The sequence below is a fragment of the Rhipicephalus microplus genome, chromosome 2, assembly GCF_043290135.1.
Source record: "Rhipicephalus microplus isolate Deutch F79 chromosome 2, USDA_Rmic, whole genome shotgun sequence".
Taxonomy (NCBI): Eukaryota; Metazoa; Arthropoda; class Arachnida; order Ixodida; family Ixodidae; genus Rhipicephalus; species Rhipicephalus microplus.
The window spans coordinates 138,157,199-138,181,274 of record NC_134701.1 but is presented as its reverse complement, the minus strand read 5'-3'; the positions used below and the strand labels follow the sequence as shown (position 1 = coordinate 138,181,274).

Genomic DNA, 24,076 nt, shown 5'->3' with positions numbered 1-24,076 from the left:
TGATTTAGTCTGGCACGACTCTTCTCTAATCCGAGCGCTCGGTTCGTCGGGCGATCATCCACAGTCATTGATGTTGCTCTGACTCGCACTAGCACTCCTCGATAGCGTTCCTCCTCATATACCTTTATCCTCTGTTTGATACTCCGCAAATCGTCACCATATACTCCAGGTTTTTCACATTCAAGAGCTGTTAGCCTCTCAAGTATTCGTCTAAGCTCTTTCTCACTCTTCTTAGATTCAAAAGATTAAACGCTAGATCTCTCTATGGCTTTTATTTCGATTCGTTACTTGAATAGCTCCCATTCTTCTCCTATTTTGTCTATACAGTCTATGTTAATATTACTTATTTCTTCAATAACTGATGCGCTTAACGACTCATCACTTAAGAGGTTGGAGTTTATTTTCCAGTTTTCCCAAGAAAAGGCGTTCCTTTCTTTTTTTGACACGATATTGCATTTTACAAGACAGTGATCAGAAAAGGAAACAGGGACAACATTACAACTGCTACACTGGGCTATCGCATCTGCAGTAAGATAAAGTCGATCCAGTCGGGCATTACTTGTGCCTTGAAAGTGGGCATACTTCACATCTCGGGAGCTATGCAAACACTCCGGTACATCTACTAATTCGTGTTCAATAATCACTTGTGCTAGGACATCAATTCTTCTGTCTTTAACGTTGCGCCTGCTTGATCTATCGCTTTCATTCAAGACACAGTTGAAGTCACCCACCAATAAGAGTTTCCTACCAGTACACATATGTTGTCGTAAATTGTAAAAAAACCCCGATCTTTCCTGGCCAATAGTTGGACCATAAACACATATAATGCACCATTCAGTGTCAGAATGATTAATATCACACCATACTACTCAACCTGAAGAGCAAGAAAAGACATTTTCTATGACTAATCCTGGCAGTTTTCTAACAAAAAAATGCCGCCATATCCACGAAGTGAATGATGATGAGTGGGCGAAGCTCCGGAGGTAAACCTGGTAAACCATGAATCCTCCGTACATTTTGCCCACTCGATTTTATTGCAACGCTCCCCCTAGTGTACGTCGCCGCACTATATCGAACGATGACACGCGCCATATGTGGCATCATTCCAATTTTATAACACCTCGCATCTTTCATAATCAACTACACGTACCGCCGTCTAGTTTATAACATCTTGCATCTTTTGGACGGACGGACGAATGGACGGACGGACGGACGCACGGACGGACGCACGGACGGACGGACGCACAGACGAACGGACGGACGGACGGATGGACGGATGGATGGATGGATGGATGGATGGATGGACGGACGGACGGACGGATGGACGGATGGATATGGCTGTACCCTTAAGATCGGGCGGTGGCTAGCGTAATACTTAATGCCGTCAGCTACAAGTACCGCCATCTAGTGAACACTGCAAGAACTGAACGAGAGGTGGCTACATACAGGGGACGCACAGCCCACGCACGCCTTAAGGAGCTTCGCTCCTAAAAGAACACATCCCCTTGATGTGCCTATGGCCTGGCTCACAGCGGCAAAATACCGTGATATAAACTTAAGCACCATGCTCCCAGTCTCCTCCTCGCCTTCAACATTCGTCTCCTGCACTGCAAGCACATCCAGACTTTCTTCCGACAACAACCGATAGACTTGGCTTTGCTTCTTCTTTGAAGCTAAGACTCTAACATTCAGCGTGGCGAAGTTAAATGATACTTGAAGCGCCATTACAACCATGTGGAGGAGTTAGGCCCGGAGCATGGCGCTTACCATGCACGTCTAGCGCTACGCTAGACGCCTCCAGGACCGGCCGACCGCCCGGTTTCACTGCACAGTACAATTGAATTGTTCACAGCTTTCTTGTCCGTGGTGCCACTTGCTCTTGCTCTAATGCTGGTGCGTCTGCCAGTCGGCGTCTTTGCCGGTGGTTCTTTGAGGCTACTTGCACTGTTCTTGTCTCTCGTCTTCACAGGTTCTTTCAATGGTCTTTTGATGGCTGGAACGGCACCGCTAGGCCAAGAGACGCAGCTGGCGTTGCACGTGTTTTCGTCTATCTTCATGTCGAAACCAACGCTACAAGAGGCACCATCGACTAGTTGGCCTTGTTCCGACGCATGGGCAGACGCTCCGTTTACTTCACAGCCTGCGTCTGTCACTGCATTGTCAGCTGTCTCGGTCGATACAGCTGCAGAACCTGGTCGAGTGTCCACAGGTGCCGGTGTAGATTCGTCTACTGATGTTGCAGATGTGCAGTTCAAATTTTCTGCGACTTGATCTCCGCAACCTTCAGCCGCGTCCTCTGCTTTTGTCACGTCCATAATGTGTTCTGACGCATCTTCGGCCTCCGCTGACGTGGTCACGGCGGCGTACGAACGGACGTATTTCGCGTCCCCGTGCCCGAAACGCCGGCAGCGAGAGCACCGTGGCACCTTACACTCGCGACGCACATGTCCTGTTCCGCTACAACGCAGGCATTGCATAGGCCGACCTGGGGCTACCACTAAGGCTGATTCACCGGTGACTCGTATCTGGTGAGGCAGGTTCTCAACTTTCATGCCGCTTTTCAGCTTAATGAGAACAGTGCGGGTCGTCGAATTCTTCTCATTTACTCCTTCCACACGCCAGCGTTCCCGGGTCACTTCTGTAACTTTCCCGAACGCTGTCAACGCCGTGCGGACGTCTTCGTCCGAAACGCCGTGTAACAGCCAGTGAAGCCGCAGCCTCACCTTCTGCTCCTGAGGGTCGATAACGAGGCAGCGGCGTCCCTTGACCTGGAGTTTTTTCAGTTCAGTCAACCTCTTCGTCGCATCCTAGCTGTTAAAGCTGACGGCCCACACATGGTTGATGTGGTAGGCGCCTAATGCAATTACGTCGGGAAGCAGTCGTTCCTTGTCCAGGGCATCCCGGAAATATTCGACCTTGAAAGGCCTCACTCGAATATCACCATGCAAAAACACTGTGTTCAAAACAATACGTCCTGTTGGCAGATTCGGCAAGATGATTTCAAAATCCTTGTCACTTTCGTCTGTAATCCTGTTTCCGCGGCCACCAAGGACCGCCTTTGCCGCTCCGCGGGAGCCCATGATTCCTGCGTCCGACGCGTGCGAGTGCCGGCGAAAGAATGAAGTATACAACACCACTGTACTAAGTAAGCGACTCGCGCAGTATATATAGGCCTTACTTTAAGATGCATGTGTGGCGAAAGTGGGAACTTGTGTTTTAGGATTAATTTTAAAAAATCGAGCCTAGAGCGCTATACCCTACTACGTGATTATGTTTGTTTAGGAACGTAGTACAAAACTTCTAATCAACCGTACTTATAAAAACGATTTGTAATAATTATCTATCATAATAGTGTCACAAAGAAGTATCATATACAGCCGCCGAAACAAGGTACCCAACTCATTACCATAGTCTCAGTGCAAGTGAATATTTCACAGCGCTTATATATTGGCAGTTTGACGTTAACAATAGTATTCGTGGTTTCATGTGCAAAAATTGCAATATTGCCATAAGACACAAGGCAACGATAGACTTCGAATTAATTTTGACCATGTGGTTAATCTTGATCTGCCTGTCGTGTCAGTTTGTTCTAATTTAGTAAGCTTGTTGTAAATGCCTATTAGAACGCGTGTAGCACTTGCTTATGGTACGTTAACTTTTACTTATTCATTTTGATATTAGAAGAATGACGCTCACGTAACTCGGTTGCGTATATTAAAATAAATGTTTTTTTGTTATTCATAGATATCTAATGCGTCACGTTTTCGTTTAAAGATGACACGTCGAAAGGATTTCTCTAAAAATATTAGGACATGTATTACTTAATATTTTAAATTAGATAGCTATGGCCGGGTAGCAAAAATGTAGTAACGGTGCAAGAAAGTTAGTAACGGCTTTATTTACTACCTGTTTTATTCCAGTTACTAACCGTTTACAAACGAATGTAGTAAACAAGTAGCAAAAAGTTCAGTAGCAAAAAGTTGCGCGTAGTAACTGCTTACTAACGTAGGTAATAAACGGGTGGAGAACGCCTAGTAGCACTCTAAGAAAGGTAGTAAGCGTTGCTGGTACTACATATTTGCTTGCAGTTACAACCTTTTTGCTAATTTTTTAAGAGTGTAGCATGCAACACCTACCAGCCCAATCAAGCACTTTGTTATAGTACATCTTTGCCATATACAAATTTGACTTCGCTTAGCGCACACATTGGCATAAACAATGTCACGACGTCAGGCTACATTATCAGTTCTGCAGACTTCACGCACCAGTATGGCTAGTTGTGAGGACGTCAGGTACCAACACGAACAAAGAGATTGCTTGTGTGTCACCAACGGAGAGACCGCCCGGAGTGAACGTGCAAAGGTCACGATATTCTACGCGAAGAAGTGACGAGAATCTTATACTGCATCGTGACGTTACCGTAACATGTATGTAGGGTTTCACACTGACACTTGCGAATACATTTTGTGGGTTCCTGATAGCTTGATCTTTATTGTTTCACACGCACAAAAAATGAGAGCTGTTTGTGTCGGTACCCAGTTAACACGGCTATGTTGAAACGTGTTCAAGAAGGCTTGGTTAAACCTTGATCGTACGTATATGTATTGAAAACACCTATCGAATATTTAAAGATACTCAAAACAGGAAACAAAAATACTAGCAAAAAGCTACCGGACACTCACCACACTTCAATTCATCGCTGTTATCTCCACAGTCATCGACGTAGTTGCAGATGTCGCGTTTGGCTATACAAGCCCCATTGGAACAAGTGAATTGTGATTTGGTGCAATTGTTTGACTTAGCTGAAAAATAAAAAAAATGGTACCGCATGATACATTGACACCCAAAATAAAAAAAAAACATTGAACTGTGTCTTGCGCAACAAACATATGCAAAACACAGCGTTTTTCCAAGAACGGTTGCAAAAGACAGTGTGAACACCTCTGGGAAACAGTTCTTATTTCAAATAATGGCATGTCCCATATCGCTTGTGCATATTTTACAAAAGACCTGGAGCTATACCCTTGCACACACCTTGCGGACACGCAATGATAGCTACGATAATTATTATGACATATGAATTTGTTGCTGATACTGCTTCTTCCAAGCCACAGTACGCACCATATTTCAAACGCGCTCAAGTGCTGCCATCTTGGACTAATAACGTTGCAGTTTAGTATTCGTATCAAATAAACAAACAGTGCTACGGTGACCTCACACGCACGAAATGGCTTTGACAGCACCTTCAACGTTTCATGGCCACGATCAATTCTTATTGTGACACAAAAAGCCTACGAAACAAACGCTTATCAGTCCAAAATGGCGGCGCCCATGAGTCGTGAGGAGATTATACTTAAAATTAGTCTCCAGCAGGGACAATGAGGAAGAAAAATGCAGATTAAAAGAAGCTAAAAGAGGAAGCAAAAGTATACAGGTTTCACTTTGTGTGAGTCATAGGGTTATGAAAACTTTTGTTCTCTATATTTTTTGAGACACACTTTTCTTTCTTGGCTTTCACAATTTGCGCTATAGAAATAGTACTAATTAACTAGCATTTTACGACTAATGAACTCCTTCACATCTCACCTGGTAGTGCACATCCATAAAAGCTTATCTTGTCGACAGCAAACATGATATCCTCCTGCGCATGTCGCCAGCTTTCGAAGAAAAACTGCAAAGTCAACAAACTTGTCAACGCGAGCACAATTGCTTACAGAATTTATCTTTTTGTTGTAAGCAAGTTGCTTTACTAGTTGGCGCACTTAAAAACTAGAACAATGAAAGGGGAAAACAGCGAAGCGTATTGCTAGAGTTACGGGTGGAAAATCTCTGTTTTTCAGGGTGAGCATATTTCAGTGCACTTCAAGTCATTTGAAATCATGCAGATCAAGCACGGTGTCGCGCCGATCATCGTAAGGGTGAGCGCTCCTCGAGAAGTACGTGAGGTGACCTTTGAGGTCCCACGGAAGATGGTACTCTAGTACCTCAAACATGAATCCTTGGATCCCTATGCCATTGAGCTGCGAGGCTTCCCCGAACTCTAGAAACCACGACTGAAGTCAGGAGGTCAGGAATGGCGGTAAAAGCGAGTGAAAGTGCGGCTGTAAATGTTGAGCTTGCCGAGACACTGCCGCAAAGATCAATGGCAGCGGTGCGGCGCTCGTCGCTTGTCCGTTGTTCTGTAGCTTCAAAATGTTGAGGAACGAGAGACAATATGCAACGACTGATGAGGCTGTGCCATGGTCGCAGCTTTATTAGGTTGGTTGCTTGGTTCCGAAATTCTATTGTGCTGCTGCAAGGCGCGCGTTAGCGCGTAGTGGGCGACTGCTACGGGGGACCTTTGGCCAAGCCTTTCGGCTGCTGCGCGGGCCTGCTGAACGGCCCACAGTTGGTGGGCCAGGAAGGAGGTGTGTAGGACCGCCTCCCACCTGGCTGTGTACATTGCCTTGCATTCCTATAGAGCACGTGCGCCAGCATGGCTACGTCCCCACGAGCGGGGCAAGCGCCATTGGGGAACACGCCAGGATAAAAAGCGTAATGAGAGCTCAGAAGAGTACGTGTCCTTCTACAGTAGGGTGAGTGTAAAGGCCTACGACCTTATAATTTTTGAATGAGGGAGCAGATATAGTCTTCGCGCGAGGTAAAAATGTTTTGTTATATTGTTGTACACGGCAGGTGCATCCCTGTTTTCCTCAGCCCCGTTTTCCCAAACCGTTGCCCGGAACCGGCGCGGTCGGCTAGCGCGTGCACGGTCTCGTGGGCAGACTCGTTGAGCTTGCAGGGAGTGCCTTGGACCTACCCAATATGTGCGGGAAACTAGATAAGTGCGTGATGCTTGATACCGTCGCGTCCGCCACTCTGGATTATGTGCAGGGCTTTCTTGGAGACGACACCACACTCGTATTTACGAATAACTGGCCTTGAGTCACTTTATAGATGACCTTCCTTTCACCGTCCAGGAAGGCCAGGGAGATGGCCACTTGCACGGCAATCGTCAGATCTTCAATGTGAACCGATGCTCAGTTGATAATTTGCTGTTTGGAGTCGACGACGGCTGCAAGAAGGCGAGGCTCCCACGGTACGCTGCCGCGTCAACAAATCTGACGCCGCACTCCTCACTGTCGATCTGCTTGAGAAGAGTGGCAGCTCTAGCTCGCCAACTGCCATCATTGTGTTCAGGATGGACATTCCTCGGTATCGGTGCCACGGTGATGAGGTCACGAATCTCACGGCCACCTATCTCATCTTCTTGTCCACTTCACCTGGATAGTGACTGAGCTCTCGGAGTAAATGTATGGCCGTCTGGGAGTACGAAAGATGCGCGAGGTTGGCGCGCTCCTACGCTTCGGCGATCTCCTCCGACGTATTGTGCACTCGAAACTGGAGCAGGCGCTTGGTGCTCGTCCTGATCAGGATACCGAGGGCCCGCTTGGTAATCTTTCTTAGCAGGACGTTGATCATGTCCCGCTCGGCACGCTGCAAATTGTGCATGGCCACGACACATGAAAAGTGGCCGAGAACAAAGGAATTGACCAGGTCAGTTAGGTTGTCTTCCTTGAGGCCTTGACGGCGGTGGGTCACCTGCGAAACCAACCAAACGGCGTTATTCATCTTGGCGGCGTGCATGAGTATAGTCTTGCCATTGGAACCATTGGACTCGATAGTCATGCCAAGGACCCGAATAATGTCGATTCTGGGTATGGCTCCATCATCTCCGGTGTAGAGTTTGATATCACTCTCTGAAATCGGCTGCAAGTTTACGGACTTGGGCCCTTGCCCAGTGGGTTGGTAGAGGAGGAACTCGGATTTGTTTGGGGAACAATCAGGCCTGTGGGATGGAGGTAATCTTCCATGGTGTTTATAGCCTCCTGCAGGGAACACTTGACTTGCCCGTCGCAGCCACCTGTGCACCAAATGGTAATATCGTCTGTGCAAATTGTATGGTTAATGCCCTTGATACATGAGAGCCTCTTGGACAACCCGACCATGACAAGGTTGAACAGGGTAGGTGATATCACTGACCCTTGTGGCATATCGCACGAGCCCAGCTTGGTCTCCCATTCTGAGGTTGGCTCTCCTACCGGTCAAGAACGATATGACATGTTCGTAAAGTCTGACTCCGAGGCCAAGCTCGGCAATGGACCGCAACACGAAAGAGCTTTATTTGGATGCGGGAGAAAAAATCACAGCATATCCACGGAGTACGTCATGATTAGTGGCGTGAAGCATCCGTCCGTTCGTTCGTTCTTGCTTCCGTCCGTCCGTGCGTCTGCCTGTGCGTCCGTTCGTGCTTGTGTTCGCCCCTCCATCCATCCGTCTGTCCTTCCATACGTCCGTCCGTGTGTCTGTTCCTGCATTCACCCGTCCGTCCGTGCATCTGTCTGTCTGACCATCTGTGCGTCTGCACATCCGTCCGTCCATCTTGTGAACACTCCAAGTACCACCATCTCACATCTTTTCATTCATATATTCTTCATATAGATGTTCCGCCATTCAGCGAACATTCCAAGGAATAAACGAAAGGTGGCACGGCCGGACTGGAGGAGCGGCACGCTTTCTCTCTCTTGCGGCCTGTGCTTCGTGTCTAGTTCATGGCACTGCAGCCCAACTTTCGCTGCACCTTGCTAAAACTAAGGAGATTACGCCCAGCGAGTTTAACGGGGCAACCTTGTCTGGTCCGATATTGTGTTCATAGTGCGTCCTTTTGTTAACAGCATTTTAGTGGAGATTCAAGTTCAAGGCATATTTCAATGGATATTAGGTCACCGATACTCGTATCTGTAGGTTGTTTAATCAGAAAAAACTATCTTTTTATTCATGACTAACGTGCGTGGGTTTCCTCCTCAAATCCAAAGAGTGTGCGCGTGCCGCTCCTCTAGTCCGGCCTCTGAAGTGGCTACGCACTACTACGACGCACTACTACTACGACGACGACGACGACTACTAAAACTACTACTTGCATACATCGCAGACGCCCTACCCAAGGCTCAGAAGCTTCGCCCCTAAAAGAAGACCTAAGTAGTTGAGGTTGCCGCGTTCAGCCTGGTGTAAAGCTCGAGCGTTTTCTTCTGCGCACGGCTCGCAAATCATGTGCCACGCGGCGTTTTTTTTAATTCGAGGCGAGCTACTCAAAACTGGCGTGACGATACACTACAGTTTATGAAATCAGATAAGGGCTCACTGGATTACGTGCCGAACGGTTATGCCATCGCGATCTTCGGCGTCAGCATAGCTCTGGCCGACTGGGCGCGCCCTACGTCATCTCCTGACGCTGACCTCCGACGACAGTGTAGCTCTGACCGACTGGACCTGCTCTACGCCATCTCTTGACGCCTACAAGAGCTCTTGCAAGTGGTGCCCCATCCTCGGACTCCTGTGACCGTGTTTCCATCTTACCTATCTCTCCTATCCCCTTGATACGTCGTCGCTCGCTGGCTTACCTTATCTCTCTTTCTCTCTCTCTACACCTTTATTCCTATCCTTTAATCCCTCCTCGCCCCATTCCTTGTGAGCTACTTTTGAGGTGTCGCTCCCTGAAGCAGACAGTTACGGGGCTCACTTTTCTTTTCGTTTATTTCTTTAACATAAACACTCCCCCCCCCCCCCCAAATCAGATACGCTGTTTCTGTTTTATAGGGGGTACTTGCATCACGGTTATAGAGAATTTCGTATGAACCACTGGTGAGCTTATAACTGCTAATACCAGTGTCTTTGCAACAATTATTACATGCTGTTGTGCTGGAATACCATGCCGATGTCATGCCAATGTCTTGCAGCAAATAAACGAAGATTGACTGTTTTCTGTACTTACACTGACAGCTCCCCTATAGCGTCCGATTGACACCAGAGCCCAGTTCCAAACACCGGCACGGTTTGGTACGCCAAACGTGCGGAGGGACCACACAGGCATTACGTAGCCACCAGCATTCAGGAGCAGGGAGACATCCGCATGGTTTGCAAGAGAGCCTGAAAGAAAAGAGTGTAACTTGTCAGGATGCTAGCGCCTTCTGTAAAGTTGTTTGCATCTTGTGGCGCATACTCGTCTCGCGGATAGAACGCATTTAGGTTTAACCACCGGGCGAGAGATGGCTTTGTGCTCGCGTAAGTTTATGATCATCATCATTATGTTCGGCATGGTATCGCCAGCAGTCTTGCCCTGTGGCGAGGCTGGGTGGCGACAGAGAAAAGATTCGGGACTCTTTTTGGTGTTAGAGCGGTGATCGGGATGCACATCTCCCGCGGCAGGTACATGCGCCACCGAATCACCGGTCGTCTACCGCAAGCCCCTTTTACTGAGACGAAACCAGTGGAGCCGCCTTGGCGCTCTCTTGTGTTTGTTTATTATTGTTACGGAAAAGAAGAGACGCCGTATCTACAAGGCTGGGGATTAGATGTATTTAACACCAGCGGTAACGGCGTGACCGGTTCACCAGCAATCGAGCGGAGACAATCCTTCGTTTTCCTCGTCAGGCACACATGCGCGTTGCCGCCTAGAATATCAATATATATGCATGTAGCATAACCCCCGGCGGCACAAGCACCGTCTCGGCGCATCCAATTGTCAACGTCACTAGGAGAGTTGTAGGGCTTCAAGCGCGCAACATGTACAATATCGGTAGCCTGTTAGACATATGAAGGTGACGGGGTGGCAGAACCAATTTCATATGGTACAAGAGTAACCACACGAAGGACTCGGTGAGGACCTGTGTAGTGAGTAAGCAGTTTTTCAGACAAGCCAACTTGACAGGTCGGAGACCAGAGCAGGACGAAAGAACCAGGCGGAAAATGTACCTCGTGGTGTCGTTGGTCATACAAGCGCCGTTGTATCTCTTGAGATGTCAGAAAGCGAGTACGGGTGATTTCACGTGCATGAGCGGCCCGAGAGATAACGTCCATGGCATATTCACGGGTCAGTACTCCAGAAGACGGTATGACGGTGTCTAAAGGCAATGGTGTTTCTCGGCCAAACAGCAGAAAAATGGAGAGTATCCGGAAGTGTCACGGCGCGAAGAATTGTAGGCAAATCTGGCGTACGGCCACGTGATATCCCAGTCGGTGTGGTTGGTAGAAACATATTTAGTGAGCATGTCTGTAAGAGTTCGATTTAGACGCTCCGTGAGTCGATTGGTTTGCGGGTGGCATGACGTAGTCAGCTTGTGTCTCGTTTTACAGGACTTCAAGATGTCGGCTATGACCTTCAACAAAAAGGTGCGGCCACGGTCTGTAAACAGCTCCCATGGGGCTCCTTGTTGCAAAATTACGTCCTTGAGGAGGAAGCCGGTGACATCTGTGGCGCAGCTTGTTGGAAGAGCTCGTGTGATAGCATAACGCGTGGCGTAGTCGGTGGCCACGACTATCCACTTGTTACCTGAGGAAAACAAGGGGAAAGGGTCAAGTAGGTCGAAGCCGACGCGGAAGAACGGTTCTGGCGAATTATCAAGTGGTTGAAGGCGCCCGGCGGAAAGTGTCGGTGGTGTTTTGCGGCGCTGACATTTTTCAAAAGCCGCAACGTATCTTTTAACTGAGCGTGCAAGCCCTGGCCAAAAGAAGCGTCGGCATATTTGGTCATAAGGGCGTGACACACCAAGGTGACCAGCAGTCGGAAGGTCCTGAAGTTCATGTAGAACTTCCAAGCGAAGGCGTTTCGGAACGACAAGAAGCAGAGCAGGTCCATCGGGCTCAAAACATTGGCGGTATAATACACCATCGTGGAGCACGAATGAGCGATGGGACTGATTGGAAGATGGTGATTCGAGGCGCTCAATGATAGCACGCAAGGACGCATCATGGCGCTGCTAGTCACCGATTTATTTGATTGATTGATTGATATGTGGGGTTTAACGTCCCAAAACCACCATATGATTATGAGAGACGCCGTAGTGGAGGACCCCGGAAATTTTTACCACCTAGGGTTCTTTGACGCGCACCCAAATCTGAGCACACGAGCCTACAACATTTCCGCCTCCATCGGAAATGCAGCCGCCGCAGCCGGGATTCGATCCCGTGGCCTGCGGGTCAGCAGCTGAGTACCTTAGCCACTAGACAACCGTGGCGGGGTGCTGCTCGTCACCGGTGCATGTCATTTGCGAAAGGGAAAAGACGTAAAGCTCGGTGTCGGCGTCAGGCATAGTGCTCGACTCAGCAACCGAGTAGCGGGACAGGCAGTCTGCGTCCTGATGTAGGCGTCTGGACTTTTACGTCACCGTGTAGGTATACTCTTGCAGTCGCAGAGCCAAGCGTCCGAGCCGGCCAGTAGGATCTTTCAGTGATGTAAGCCAACATAGCACATAATGGTCAGCTATCAGAGATAAATTAGTGCCATATAAATATGGGCGAAACTTTGAGACTGTCCAAACAAGAACAAGACATTCACGTTCTGTAATGGAATAGTTGCGCTCAGCAGCTGTGAGAAGGCGGCTAGCGAAGGCGACCACTCGGTCGTGTCCCCGTTGGCGTTGGGCTAGGACGGCTCCGATTCCGTGACCACTAGCATCGGTTCGGACTTCTGTCGGAGCGAATGGGTCAAAGTGAGCCAATATAGAAGGAGTCGTCAGTAGCGTGATTAGGTGAGAAAAAGCAGCAGCGTGCTCGGTACCCCACGTAAATGTGACGTCTTTCTTCAGAAGCTCTGCGAGGGGTCGAGCGATAGTTGCGAAATCTTCCACAAACCTTCTGAAATAGGAGTTAAGTCCTACAAAACTCCGGACGTCTTTGGCTGACTGGGGTACAGGAAAACTGGTGACTGCACGAATTTTCTCGGGATCCGGCTGCACACCAGAGGCGCAGACAAGTGGCCCAACACTGTAATTTGTTAGCGTCCGAAGTGGCACTTCGACGATTTTAATTTAACGCCTGCAGTGCGGAATATGTCGAGAATAGCTGAAAAACGCTAAAGGTGGGTCTCAAATGTTGGGGAATATAAACGACATCGTCAAGATAACAAAGACATGTTGCCCATTGAAACCCTTGAAGCAGAGAGTTCATTATGCGCTCAAACGTGACTGAGGCGTTGCATAGCCCAAACGGCATAACCTTGAACTGATATAGGCCGTCTGGAGTTACAAATGCAGTCTTTTCTTGGTCGTTTTCGTCGACAGCAATCTGCCAGTAGCCGGAACGTAGGTCTAATGTAGAAAAGTATAGGGTGCCGTGGAGACAATTCAGAGCATAATCGGTGTGGGGTAAAGGGCAAACGTCCTTTTTTGTGATTATATTCAGGTGATGGTAATCAGTGCAGAAGCACCACGTGCCATCTTTCTTTTTACCGAGCACAATGGGGAACGCCCAAGGGCTCGAAGAGGGTTAAATAATTCCTTTGGCTAATATCCTTGTGGCTTCTTGTTGAATTACTTTACGCTCTGTGGCAGACACCCGGTATGGTCACCGATGAATGGGATGAGAATCACCTGTGTTAATGCGGTGCTTGACGAGTGAAGTCTGGCCGAGTGGACGGCTGTCGATGCCGAATATGTCGCGGTATGAAGCCAGAAGGTGGCATAGCGCAGCTGACTTCTCAGGTTTGAGGTCCAGGGTGATCATGGAGCGTAAGGTCGCATCGAGGCACGTGGCATTCTGCGAGTGATGTGAGTGCTCGATACATACGTCTGCCGTAAAACAGGTCACATGGTCGTCAATTAAGGGCCTTAGCGTAGCGACCGAAATTCTTTGGGGTAACACTTGTTTCATGAAACCGAAATTGATAACAGGTAAATATGTTCGTTTAGAGGCCATGGTTACGACGGACTGCGGGACAGTAATGTCACGCGCCAGGAGAATATAAGTAATCAGCGTCACGATATAATCACCGAGCACAGGAGAGGGTGTTGCCGATATAACAAATGTGAGAGCTCTAGGCGGTATCCGGAAGAAGTCAGTGGTGCACAGGCTGTTCGGGAGTTCAGGGTTAGAATCCAGGAGAAGAGGAAGTTTTAGGCAGAGAGTACCAGCGGCACAATCTATCAGGGCAGAATGCGTCAATAGGAAGTCCATGCCGAAGATTAGGTCGTGAGGGGAATTTTCCAGCACCGTAAATAAAACGGGGACATGGCGGCCGGCAATACTAACACGAGCGGTACACATTCCAGTGATGGCCACAGTTGCACCATCAGCGACACGGAGGGCTTCAGTTGCTGCAGGCGTGAGGACTTTTTCGAGCAGTCGACACAGATGAGCACTTATTATGGACACTTGAGCTCCGGTATCAACTAACACCGTCAAAGGAATACCGTCCACATACATCTCAATGAAGTTCGTATTAGAGGGGAACGTCAACGGAGGACTCGGATCAGTCGCAAGTGATGCAGCACTACCTCCCGGAGCTGCATAATCTAGTTTTCCGTCCGAGAGGATCCATAGTTGACCGGCGACGCATAGCGGCGTGGTCGGGGGGATGGGGAACGGCGGCGTTGCGGTGATGGCGAACGAGTGGGGGAGCGGCTGTTAGAGACATCGGAAGAAGGGTACACACAACTGGGGGAATACCGACGGGAGTTCTCGTATGGGCGAGAAGAGGAAAATGGGCTCCAGTTTGAGGGCGTCCAAGTGCTGCGGCAGTAGCGGGAGATATGGCCAACTCGGTGGCAGCGGAAGCAGATCGGTTTTTCGTCTGCAGCTCTACATTCCGCGGGATTGCGGGATCGCGAAAAAAAAGTGTGAGTCATGGCGTGGTGCATTTGTTGTCATTGGTCTGGAGACGGGTCGAGAGACAGAGCAAGCCACAGGAAAACCGAGCTTTGCAATTTCCTGCCTCACGATGGCTTGAAAAATGGAGACTGCTGGAGGCGTTTGTGCGGCGCCATGGTCGAGCGGATGTGGAGGAAATGGTGCTGGACTTGACGCCTCAAGCAGCCGTCGAACTATTTGTATCGCGCTGTCCTACATGGGTCGTGCGGCACCGAGATCGGTGCAGGTGGATATAACAGCCGTGTTTGGTAGCCGCGTAAATTGAGGCATAACACGGCGGCTTTTGGCCATTTCGAAGCGGTGGCATTCCTTGATAATCATATCTACAGTCATGCCATTGGTGTAGACGAGCAAGTTGAAGGCGTCGTCCGCGATGCCCTTGAGTATGTGGCCCACCTTGTCACCCTCTGTCATTTGCTCGTCCACTTTTCGGCATAATGCGTGCAGGTACTGTATGTACGAGGCATACGACTCAGTTGAGGACTACACACGAGTGGCGATTTCTTTTCGCGCTTCCATTTGGCGACCGGACGGATCCCCAAATATGTCGCGTAGTCTCTTATTGAAGGTATTCCAGCTGGTGAGCTCGGTCTGATTGGCGTCGAACCAAACCCGTGGGGTGCCATCCAAGTGAAATATTACGTTGGCGAGCATCATGATAGGGTCCCATCGGTATGTCTGGCTAACACGTTCGTACATACGGAGCCAGTACTCAACGCCGAGCCCAGGTTGTGCGGAAATCGTACCGGGTTCACGGGGGGTTGGCATCGTCAGGTATGTAAAAACTGGAGCTACAAATGGAGGCTATACGGGTGGTTGTCATTGGTAGCCGTAGCAGGAGACTAAACGGTGCGGCCACTGCGAAGCTTCGTGGTGAATACGGAGAACGTTCCACCTCCACTAAATATGTTACGGAAAAGAAGAGATGCCGTATCGACGAGGCTGGGGATTAGATGTATTCAAAACCAGCGGTAATGGCGTGACCGCTTCAACAGCGATCGAGCGGAGACAACCTTTCGTCTTCCTTGTCAGGCACACACGCGCGTCGCCCTCTAGAGTATGAATATATATGCACGTAGCAATATGTTGATAGACTGTAATGGAATACTGTATAATGTTGATTTAGTGTCTGACTAGTGTCATATGTCGATCGGCTGCAATATCATCGTTTGTAAAAGTAAATGAATAAATGTACACGACGTTTTGATTTGGCAGACCATGTCGACTGCGTCCGTGATTTCAGAGAGCAGCGTTCTCATTTCGTGACGCCACAAACCGTAAAAGGAACATGGTTGATCTCTTCGTGGGCTGTGTCCTGTCTCAAGCAATTACATGATGAAAATAGAGGGCTACTTTTTTTACATCACACGGAAGAAGCACGGGCACAGTTGTGGAACAACATTCATCAAACGTGAGATACTCTGCAGAATTTGCTTTATTGCTAAGAAAAGTTGCCCACGAGTATAAAAGAGGAGCACGTGCACGCGAGCCTCTGTTTGTGGGTTCAAGGGCCGGGCGCTTTGTCTTTGACCGTACATTTCTCTGCCCTCAAAAGCGGTACCATTTGTGGTACTTGTTAACCGTGTTTCGATGCTAAATACTCTGACTTGAAAGCTAGGCTCCAAAATAACGAGATATAATTGCTGTAAAATTGTCTCATATATGTATTGGTTTTCAAATGAAGAATATTGTGTTAATTGTAATAAAATTTTACAAATGAAGTGTGTGAGCTTTTAACATCAACCCGGGAAAATATTATGAAGGCTTAAGAGAATAATTGTATAAAAATATTAGCGTTATTCAAGCTTGCAGATGTGTAGAGACCACCAAACTATATGAAACACAATTCGCACATTGAAGTTGGCGCTGCCGTTTTTATAAAGTACAATGAACACCGTATATGTGCGGTGTTCATATTAAACGGGCACTGATGAGATTTCAAGCTAGACAGGTGCCCCTCATTCAATTTCTCACTATGCATAAGTATTTTTGAACAATTTCGGATTGCTTTCGTCAACTACAAGTTATTTCATTTCTAGAAAAATGAGAGCACAAAAGCGCTACAAGGCTTTCAGTGCTCTGAAACATCCGCACTACTGAGACTTTTCGGCGTGGCTCATACTATCGTGAGCGATGATGTGCTAGTAGGAAGGACATGATCAATCCCAAGAAAATTATCGTGGTTCCGACTGACACCAACGCCTGGCAACGCTGCAAACCCCAAATGGCTCTCCCTAATTTTTATGCTTTATCTTCGTCATGCTGCTAAATGATTTCATAAAACTACCAAATGCCAACTACCAAGGAAATGCAGGCGAAAGGAAAACGCACAATTTGACGTGTGCTTATCAGTCAGCGTGTCGGGGAAATACTGAGAGAAGCAGTTGTGCTGTTTGCAGCTTGGAAAAAACAACGTATGTGTTGTTCTAATACCCGTATTGTCCATGCATTGCAAACGACCACAGGCTATCAAATATAATGAGCGTATTGATGAATATCGGCGCTAACCAACAAGAGGAAAGTACCAACATAGTGAGCTTTAGTGTGTTGACGAGCTCCTTTGCATTAGCGTAATGGCATATTACTACAGCCGTAAATGTGAGAGGCCGGAAAGGTGGAGCAGTCTAGCCGCGCAAAAAGGGACCGGACCAGTACCAAAATTGTTATTGTAGAAACTTTAGTTATTCTGCTTCGCAGATGGCGTGCATTCATGATTACGATATTCCGCAAAACGCTTTTGCGTGTACCGTAACTTTCTTTTATTAGAATAATGCCAGACAACTACAACAGTAAACGTAAAAAGCCGGATAGATGGGACCATTTCTTGGCGCAAAGAAAAACCTGGCATGTTCCAAGACTGTTACTACAGAAAATTAAGTGATTCTACCGCTCTGATGGCATGCATTCGTAATTTAGATACTCCGCAAACCATTTCGAGTATATTGTGAGGGCGTGCATGCGAAGGTTCTTTAATCTACCTATTTAAGATACACTAGCCAGCATGGCCCAAGCCTGCGCATTCCCCAGCACCTCATTTTCGCTGCTTGTAATGGTGTTCATTTTTAAATCGCTGTTGCACGAGGTCGCAGAGAAAATGGTCCGCGACGTCGGGAATCACGGTGCATACAAGATCCAAAATATCGTCTTCATCCCTTGTCGATACTTAACAGAGTTATGACGGTAATGTGGATGAAAATGACACTATCGCGCGTGCGCGCCTATAGAAAACGAAATATTAGCTGACCCTAACGCCACACCTTCCTGCGGCGAAGCAATCAGCTGGGGCGCGGTCTGGAGATGACTGCGAGAAAGCTCTGCAAGTGCTACAATCTGACGACCTTGAGACCCCCGTTTCGAATCGTGCTAGAAAGTAGTTAAATTAGTAGCTCAGGTCGATAGTTATTTGCTGCTCAATTGCATTCATGGTCGCGAATCGCTACCAGGGAATTGATGCCTACACGTTGATGCAGAAATGCTGGCACGCATAAATTTTCAGTTCTCCATTTATTATAGAGATCATGTGCCCTAATGTGTGGTCACCTTGTGCAATGCGCTTTTTTATGAAAAGGAACAGGTGGGCATATGGTTCACGCTCTGCCAAGGCGGCCTACAGCACCATCAGCAGACAGATAGAGAAAGCGCATGAAGTAAAATTGAGCGCATAAAGACAACAAACAAAAAGCCAGGACACTTTTGGGTGTCGTCTTTATGCGCTACATTTTACACCATGAAGCTAAATCAACTTGCCCAGTTTTCTACGCTGCTGGAGAAAGTGCACGCGCTTTTCGCGTATCTGTCAGCCAAGAAAGCAAGGGGCCAATGCTGTTGCACAAGCGCTGCTAGATCGCGCTCCAGCTTCGGCCTTCCAACGGGCGATGCCGCTACAAGCCTACACGCTTTTTTCATCTGTCGGCTGATGGTCGGCCGCGCCAGGCCACAAGACATGCGCTCTATGTTCCTCTTTCATAAAAATCAGCATTGCACATCGGAGACGTTGGTGCCAAGGTGTGAGTGTGTTACATTAGGAATGAATGTTCCAGCTAGTTTTTCGTAACATTGTAAAATTAGACAGTACTTTATGAAACAAAAAAAAAACATTTATTATTGTTGGCACAAAACGGCATTAAAAGCACTCTGAACGTCAGTTTTGTGTTATACATTGTGGCTTCAGTGACTAGCAATGCAGTCTGTTCACTCCTCACGAGTTCATAAAAGCACAGTAATTTTTAGTACATGAAATGTACTCGGGACAACGTAAACAATTAGAAATGCGGCGTTGCAGTATCTATGTATTGTGCTGGAAGCAAGTTTTTTTTTAGCCTTCTGCACTTTGTAGCAATGTAGCAAGGCATAACTAAAAGGTTTATTATTGCATAAAATACATTTTCGCGGTATTATTGGACAAAAAGAGCTGCAGGAGTGAATGTAGGGAGCTCTTTTCGAAGAAGTTTTATCAGAAAATTACTAGTGAGTGCGCTACTTTTTTCAAAAGAAGTCCCAGAAATAAACTACAAATGTTCCTTTCGAGAACGCTGAAATGGCCTAAATTTGAATATTTTTTTTCTGAGAACTCACAGGAAACAAGATTTGTATGACTTACCGTTTCCGACGTAGTTATACCAGAACTGTATTGTGCACAACTTGTCAGTGTTTCTTATTATGGGGGAATGAATACCGGCGTGCATCCAGGTTTGAGCAGTCACATTCGAGTACAAGAGTAAGTAGTTCCCTGCAACGGCAAGAAACATAGGGTAAGCTAACTTTAGGATTGCACGGTCGTCACTTTCACGGCACCTATAATATTTTCTATTGAGCGCGATATTAATAATTGAATTTGTTGCCACAATGTATATTGTACACATTTCTGGCGAAAATTAAAATGTCTCCAGAAATGCTTCTCACTAAAAGGCGAGCAGAGTGCATACAAATAGTGGGCTTGAATATACGACATCTCATAAAACAGTCTAAGAGAAAGTGGCCTGTATAGGATTCGCACTAAACTTTACTTCGTACATCGGGAGTGTCCTAATAAGTGAGTACCGTTTATTTACCGAACTAGGTTTATTACCTTACTTGAGTCCAAAGGAACGTGAAGCAAGCTCGTAGGATAGACACTCATTCCTTACATGCAACTGCGAGGAAAAAGTCTAGGATAACTTTCGCAGAATGAGGTAGTGACAAGTCACAAGGAGATGTTGGCCTTATTTTACAGAGGGAAGAGCAACTTTCCCAAACTTGGCGTTATGCTTTGTACCGACTTGGAACCCACAGTGCAAAAATATTCGTGTCCGGTATAAAAACACGTACTCAATTATAAACTAGCCACGATTGTGAAGCTAGGACTGACTTTTCATTGTGTTCAGGAAGATAAAAAAACAGTTACTTTCAGTGTTTGATAATTTTGCGAAGGTAGATTTAGGAAGCGAAAATCTTTTAAAGGAAACCACTCGTCTTACATTGAAATAAATACGTTAGATGCCCACCTGACATCGAGGAAGTAAAACCTTGGGAGCCTTGTGACAATAAGTGAAAAAGGCGGCGCAGTCTTCTCTGACTCTACTTAGCTCTTATCCAGTATTGCATGGCTCTGAGCAACCTTACCGGTGATCGCCCTATTTGTAACTACTTCTTATAATTTGTTCTTTTAGACTCTTTGAGAAATGAAGTCACATTAGCACGAAAACCAATTTGTGGATGCTTCCAAGGTGCACTACATCATAGCTTAACGCTGTGCCCGGGGCTCTACTCGATTTCGATTACCAATTTCGCGCTTTCAATGAGCTTTCTTACGACATTGGCACTTAAATTGATAATTAGCTGTGAGAGTTGCGCTGCAGTACCATCGGGTGGCAGGAAGGTTGGTGATATCAGTAGTCACTGCGACCAGTATGCTAGAAGAAGTTGTTTCTGGTCTATAGTTGGTACACTTACATAGATTAGACATCAAAGAACCACAAGAAGATAGAAGAGAGCAAAATAGAAGGAGTGTCCCGTCTGTTTTCTCTATATTAGTTTATTCTGCTGATGTTGCGGTTTATAATTTGCTCAAAGAAAGCCTGTAGACCTTTGGTTACTTTGATCTCAAGCCCTCTTTTTTTTACCAGCTTCCAACAACCATACCTGCACACGACTACAATTGATTCTGATTGTTCTGGAGATATTCTGAGCCAATTTTTTCATACGCAGCCTTAAAAATCAAGATTCTATGGCGAGATTCTACCATCAGCTTTTTTAGGTGTAATCACATGTGCACAAAGAAACGTACTGGTCACCAGGCGACGTCTCTCGCGACTATAGCACCGGTTGTAGGTTGTCATTTAAAGCGTCGGTGTCACGTCATGTGCGTAGCCTTCATGGCGTGTTCCGGCGGGCTTCTTGGAACAGATGGTTACCTCTTGAAACGTGTTGCTTCATACCTAAGCAAAAATATCGTGTATGAAAACATTACACGTGTAGTGAAGAGAAGGAAGAAAAATAGTGCTCCTAACTGCTGCTCGGACAAACGCTCAGTGTGGTCAACTGCTAAGGAGAATACATTACGTGTATATTTCATCCATTTTTTGAAACTAGCCGCTTCTGGCTTCTCACAGCTTGCAGCTAGAACTGTTCTGTGCTTCTGATGTAAGTGGTGACGCAGCTTCGACGACCACGTGAAGAAAAATACCAAATGAGATACGCATACTCAGGTGTACGTGTTGTAACAGGCTCTACAATACACCAATACTGTATCTCAAAGGTTTGAAAATATTTTTGTAGGACTTTCACTCTGCTGACAAATATACATTTACTTTTACATCGCAGTGCCTAAGTCAGGTGCAAGGCTGATTCGAGGAACTTACCGCTTCGCCTTGCGTCGGATCCTGTTCGTGGCGACCTTGGTACTTTTCCAATGCGCGCGTGATGCCAGGCCAAAAAGCCCCGGTTACCGAAGCCCCTTGTGTCCCAGCCGCATGTACTTTCGGAGAAGTCACACTGGCCACAGCGTTGCTCATCGGCGGCGTTTTTGCAGTCGGGCACGAAGTCGCACACTTTTTCCACTGGCACAGTCTGGTTCTTCCCGCAGTCAAACATGCGCGTCGACCGACCTTAAACATAACAGCCCATGGACAATGTCGTCAGATCAGCTCATGCGCTCACATGTGGTAACACCAATTTCTGTGCCACTACCTTTTATTTTTCGAAATGTTTAATTGTAGAGCTTGTTTTCATCACTACAATCTTCTTGATTTTCTCTATCATCTATTGTTTGAACGCACGTCACAAATTAGCATTTTATTTTTAAGTATTTTACTTCTTTCCATTATACTTTTCTAACCATAAACGGCATAGTCCGAACATTTTCAAAGTGCGTGTATTAATCTGAAAATGGCCTATTTTATTTTTATGTTATTGGCTAGAAAACTTGCTTGACAGGCGTTGCAATGCAATGCGTTAGTAACCTCAAAAAGCGCTACAGCATCTCCTATTCCTGAAAGAGTGTCTGAAAGAGTGAAAGTAAATCATTACAAAATTTGCAATATAGCCAGAACTCTGCAATAGGCTTATTGCATGGTGGCATCATAGCCACGCTTCAATTACTAGTTTCGATAGAGCATGCATTACTAGCGTCATGTGAAACCGGAACAGTGGGAAGCAATCACATTCGTATAGTGCGTGGCGTGAAGCCATCACCATAGACAGGCGTGCATGAGAGCAGTGCTCTCAAACTTGATGCACGCGCTGGTGTGTTGTGATGATAGGAGGGCATGCTGCACTATATCTTTATGCTTGCCACTCTTAGGGTATTGTTTGACGTCGATAGTACAATGGCATGGCTCGTAAATGTCAGTAAGGCTATGTATTGTGCAAATGTTCACATAAGAGCTGAATAGCTATGAGCTAACCACCCACAAGGCCTTTGATGTAATAATGTTATCCAAGTACAAGTGTGAAGTGGACATGTATGTTCATCAGTTCGTAAAACAATTAAATAGGGAAAAAAGCAGGACATTCAGCCAAGGCTAATTCAAGTAGCTTAAAATTACATCAAAGAATTTAATTTACCTGAAGTACTTCTCTAAAAAGCTACGTGAAATTGTGCAGATAGCGATTTGCTTATCTTAGCATTGAATTTGTGCCTTCTTTCTATGATTGGCTTTCAGCTTCCCCGTGTTCTGGCAGTCAATATGATGTACGTCATGTTATTAGGCTCTGTGACATATCAGACTAAGTCTTGTGCAAGAAGGTACTTAGTACAGTTACAGGGATACGTTCAGTAAGCTTACCCATTTCGTCGCATGGTGTCTCGCTTAGTACAAGGTCATCGATGGCTACGAAACCTTTGTTGTTGCTCCCGGAGAGTGCAGTAATGATCTAGAAAATTAGAAAAAATACACAGGAAGGCACATTAAATTGCTTCTTTAATATTCTACTCCCCTCATGTTTAGCAATCTGGGACATCTATTTGTGCGGCAGAGCCTACCCTAAGAGGAAGCGCTGGGCATAACGCTATAGGGAGCATTATTTAAAAACTTGTTACTGAGCAATGCCTGACTTTTCGCTTATTGCATTTCAGAAACCTATTTCTGATAACGTCCTTATGGTGCACAACGAGATTGGTTTAGTTGGCCAGCTGGATTTTTTCCCGAGACACTTTCGTGTATCCATTCAAAATGTAAGGGGTGATTTTTTAAAGCTAAATGTAGCGTAGCAATAAGTTTCTTTTTTTGCAAATGGCACACTAGTGGCACGTACGATAGGACAACTTGTCTTTGTGTTTGGAATTTCGTGGACTTACGCTGGGTAGACTTTTTCCTGAAGAGCTTTCCAGAATCGTTAATGCACAAAAGCAGCAGTACATGAGTAAAAGAATAACCTGTCGGTAAATCGATGAGAAAATGGACGTTGATCATAGCAAAACCTCAGCATGGTAAAACCTCAGTGATGTAAATTATAATGTACAGCATGAAGGTGTGTATGCCCCGTGGTGTGAAAAACAGTGAACTAAAAGTGATGTCCCGATTCGCTAGGTATAACCGGTCATGACAAACGCAGACGTTACAACGCTAGCACGACTCTGACAAGCAGTAGAGTAGCCAGGGAGTGGTTAGGGATTTGAACCCTTTCCCCACCAAATGTTTTTGCGCGAGCGCTCCCCCCCTTTCTCTCCGCTTCTTACCCACCTTTGTTTTCATCGCTTCGCGCTGACAAGATTTAGAAACTCAGTGGTGGCAATATTACAGTATCATTCCTAGGCGCTTTTAAAGTAAATAATGTCTGCATATGGTCTGCATGTCTGCAAGACGTAAGTGCATTCTTTTTAGGGGCGAAGCTCCTTAGGGCGTGGGCTGTGCGTCCCCTGTAGCCTGTATGTAGCCACCTCTCGTCTAGTTCTTGTAGTCTTTACTAGATGGTG

The 24,076-nt window shown here is 46.6% G+C and overlaps 1 protein-coding gene across 1 annotated transcript in view; it reads right to left on the bottom strand.

Annotated features, from left to right (window-relative positions):
- The window catches only part of LOC119169733 (MAM and LDL-receptor class A domain-containing protein 1-like), a 228,200-nt gene that overhangs the window by 87,734 nt on the left and 116,390 nt on the right, over window positions 1–24,076 (bottom strand). The window contains exons 34-39 of the mRNA XM_075885553.1: window positions 22,947–23,034; window positions 21,522–21,767; window positions 19,283–19,411; window positions 9,812–9,966; window positions 5,587–5,671; window positions 4,683–4,802 (exon numbers count right to left, since the gene is read on the bottom strand). Coding sequence (XP_075741668.1) covers window positions 4,683–4,802; window positions 5,587–5,671; window positions 9,812–9,966; window positions 19,283–19,411; window positions 21,522–21,767; window positions 22,947–23,034 — 823 coding nt within the window. The remainder of the gene's footprint in view (window positions 1–4,682; window positions 4,803–5,586; window positions 5,672–9,811; window positions 9,967–19,282; window positions 19,412–21,521; window positions 21,768–22,946; window positions 23,035–24,076) is intronic.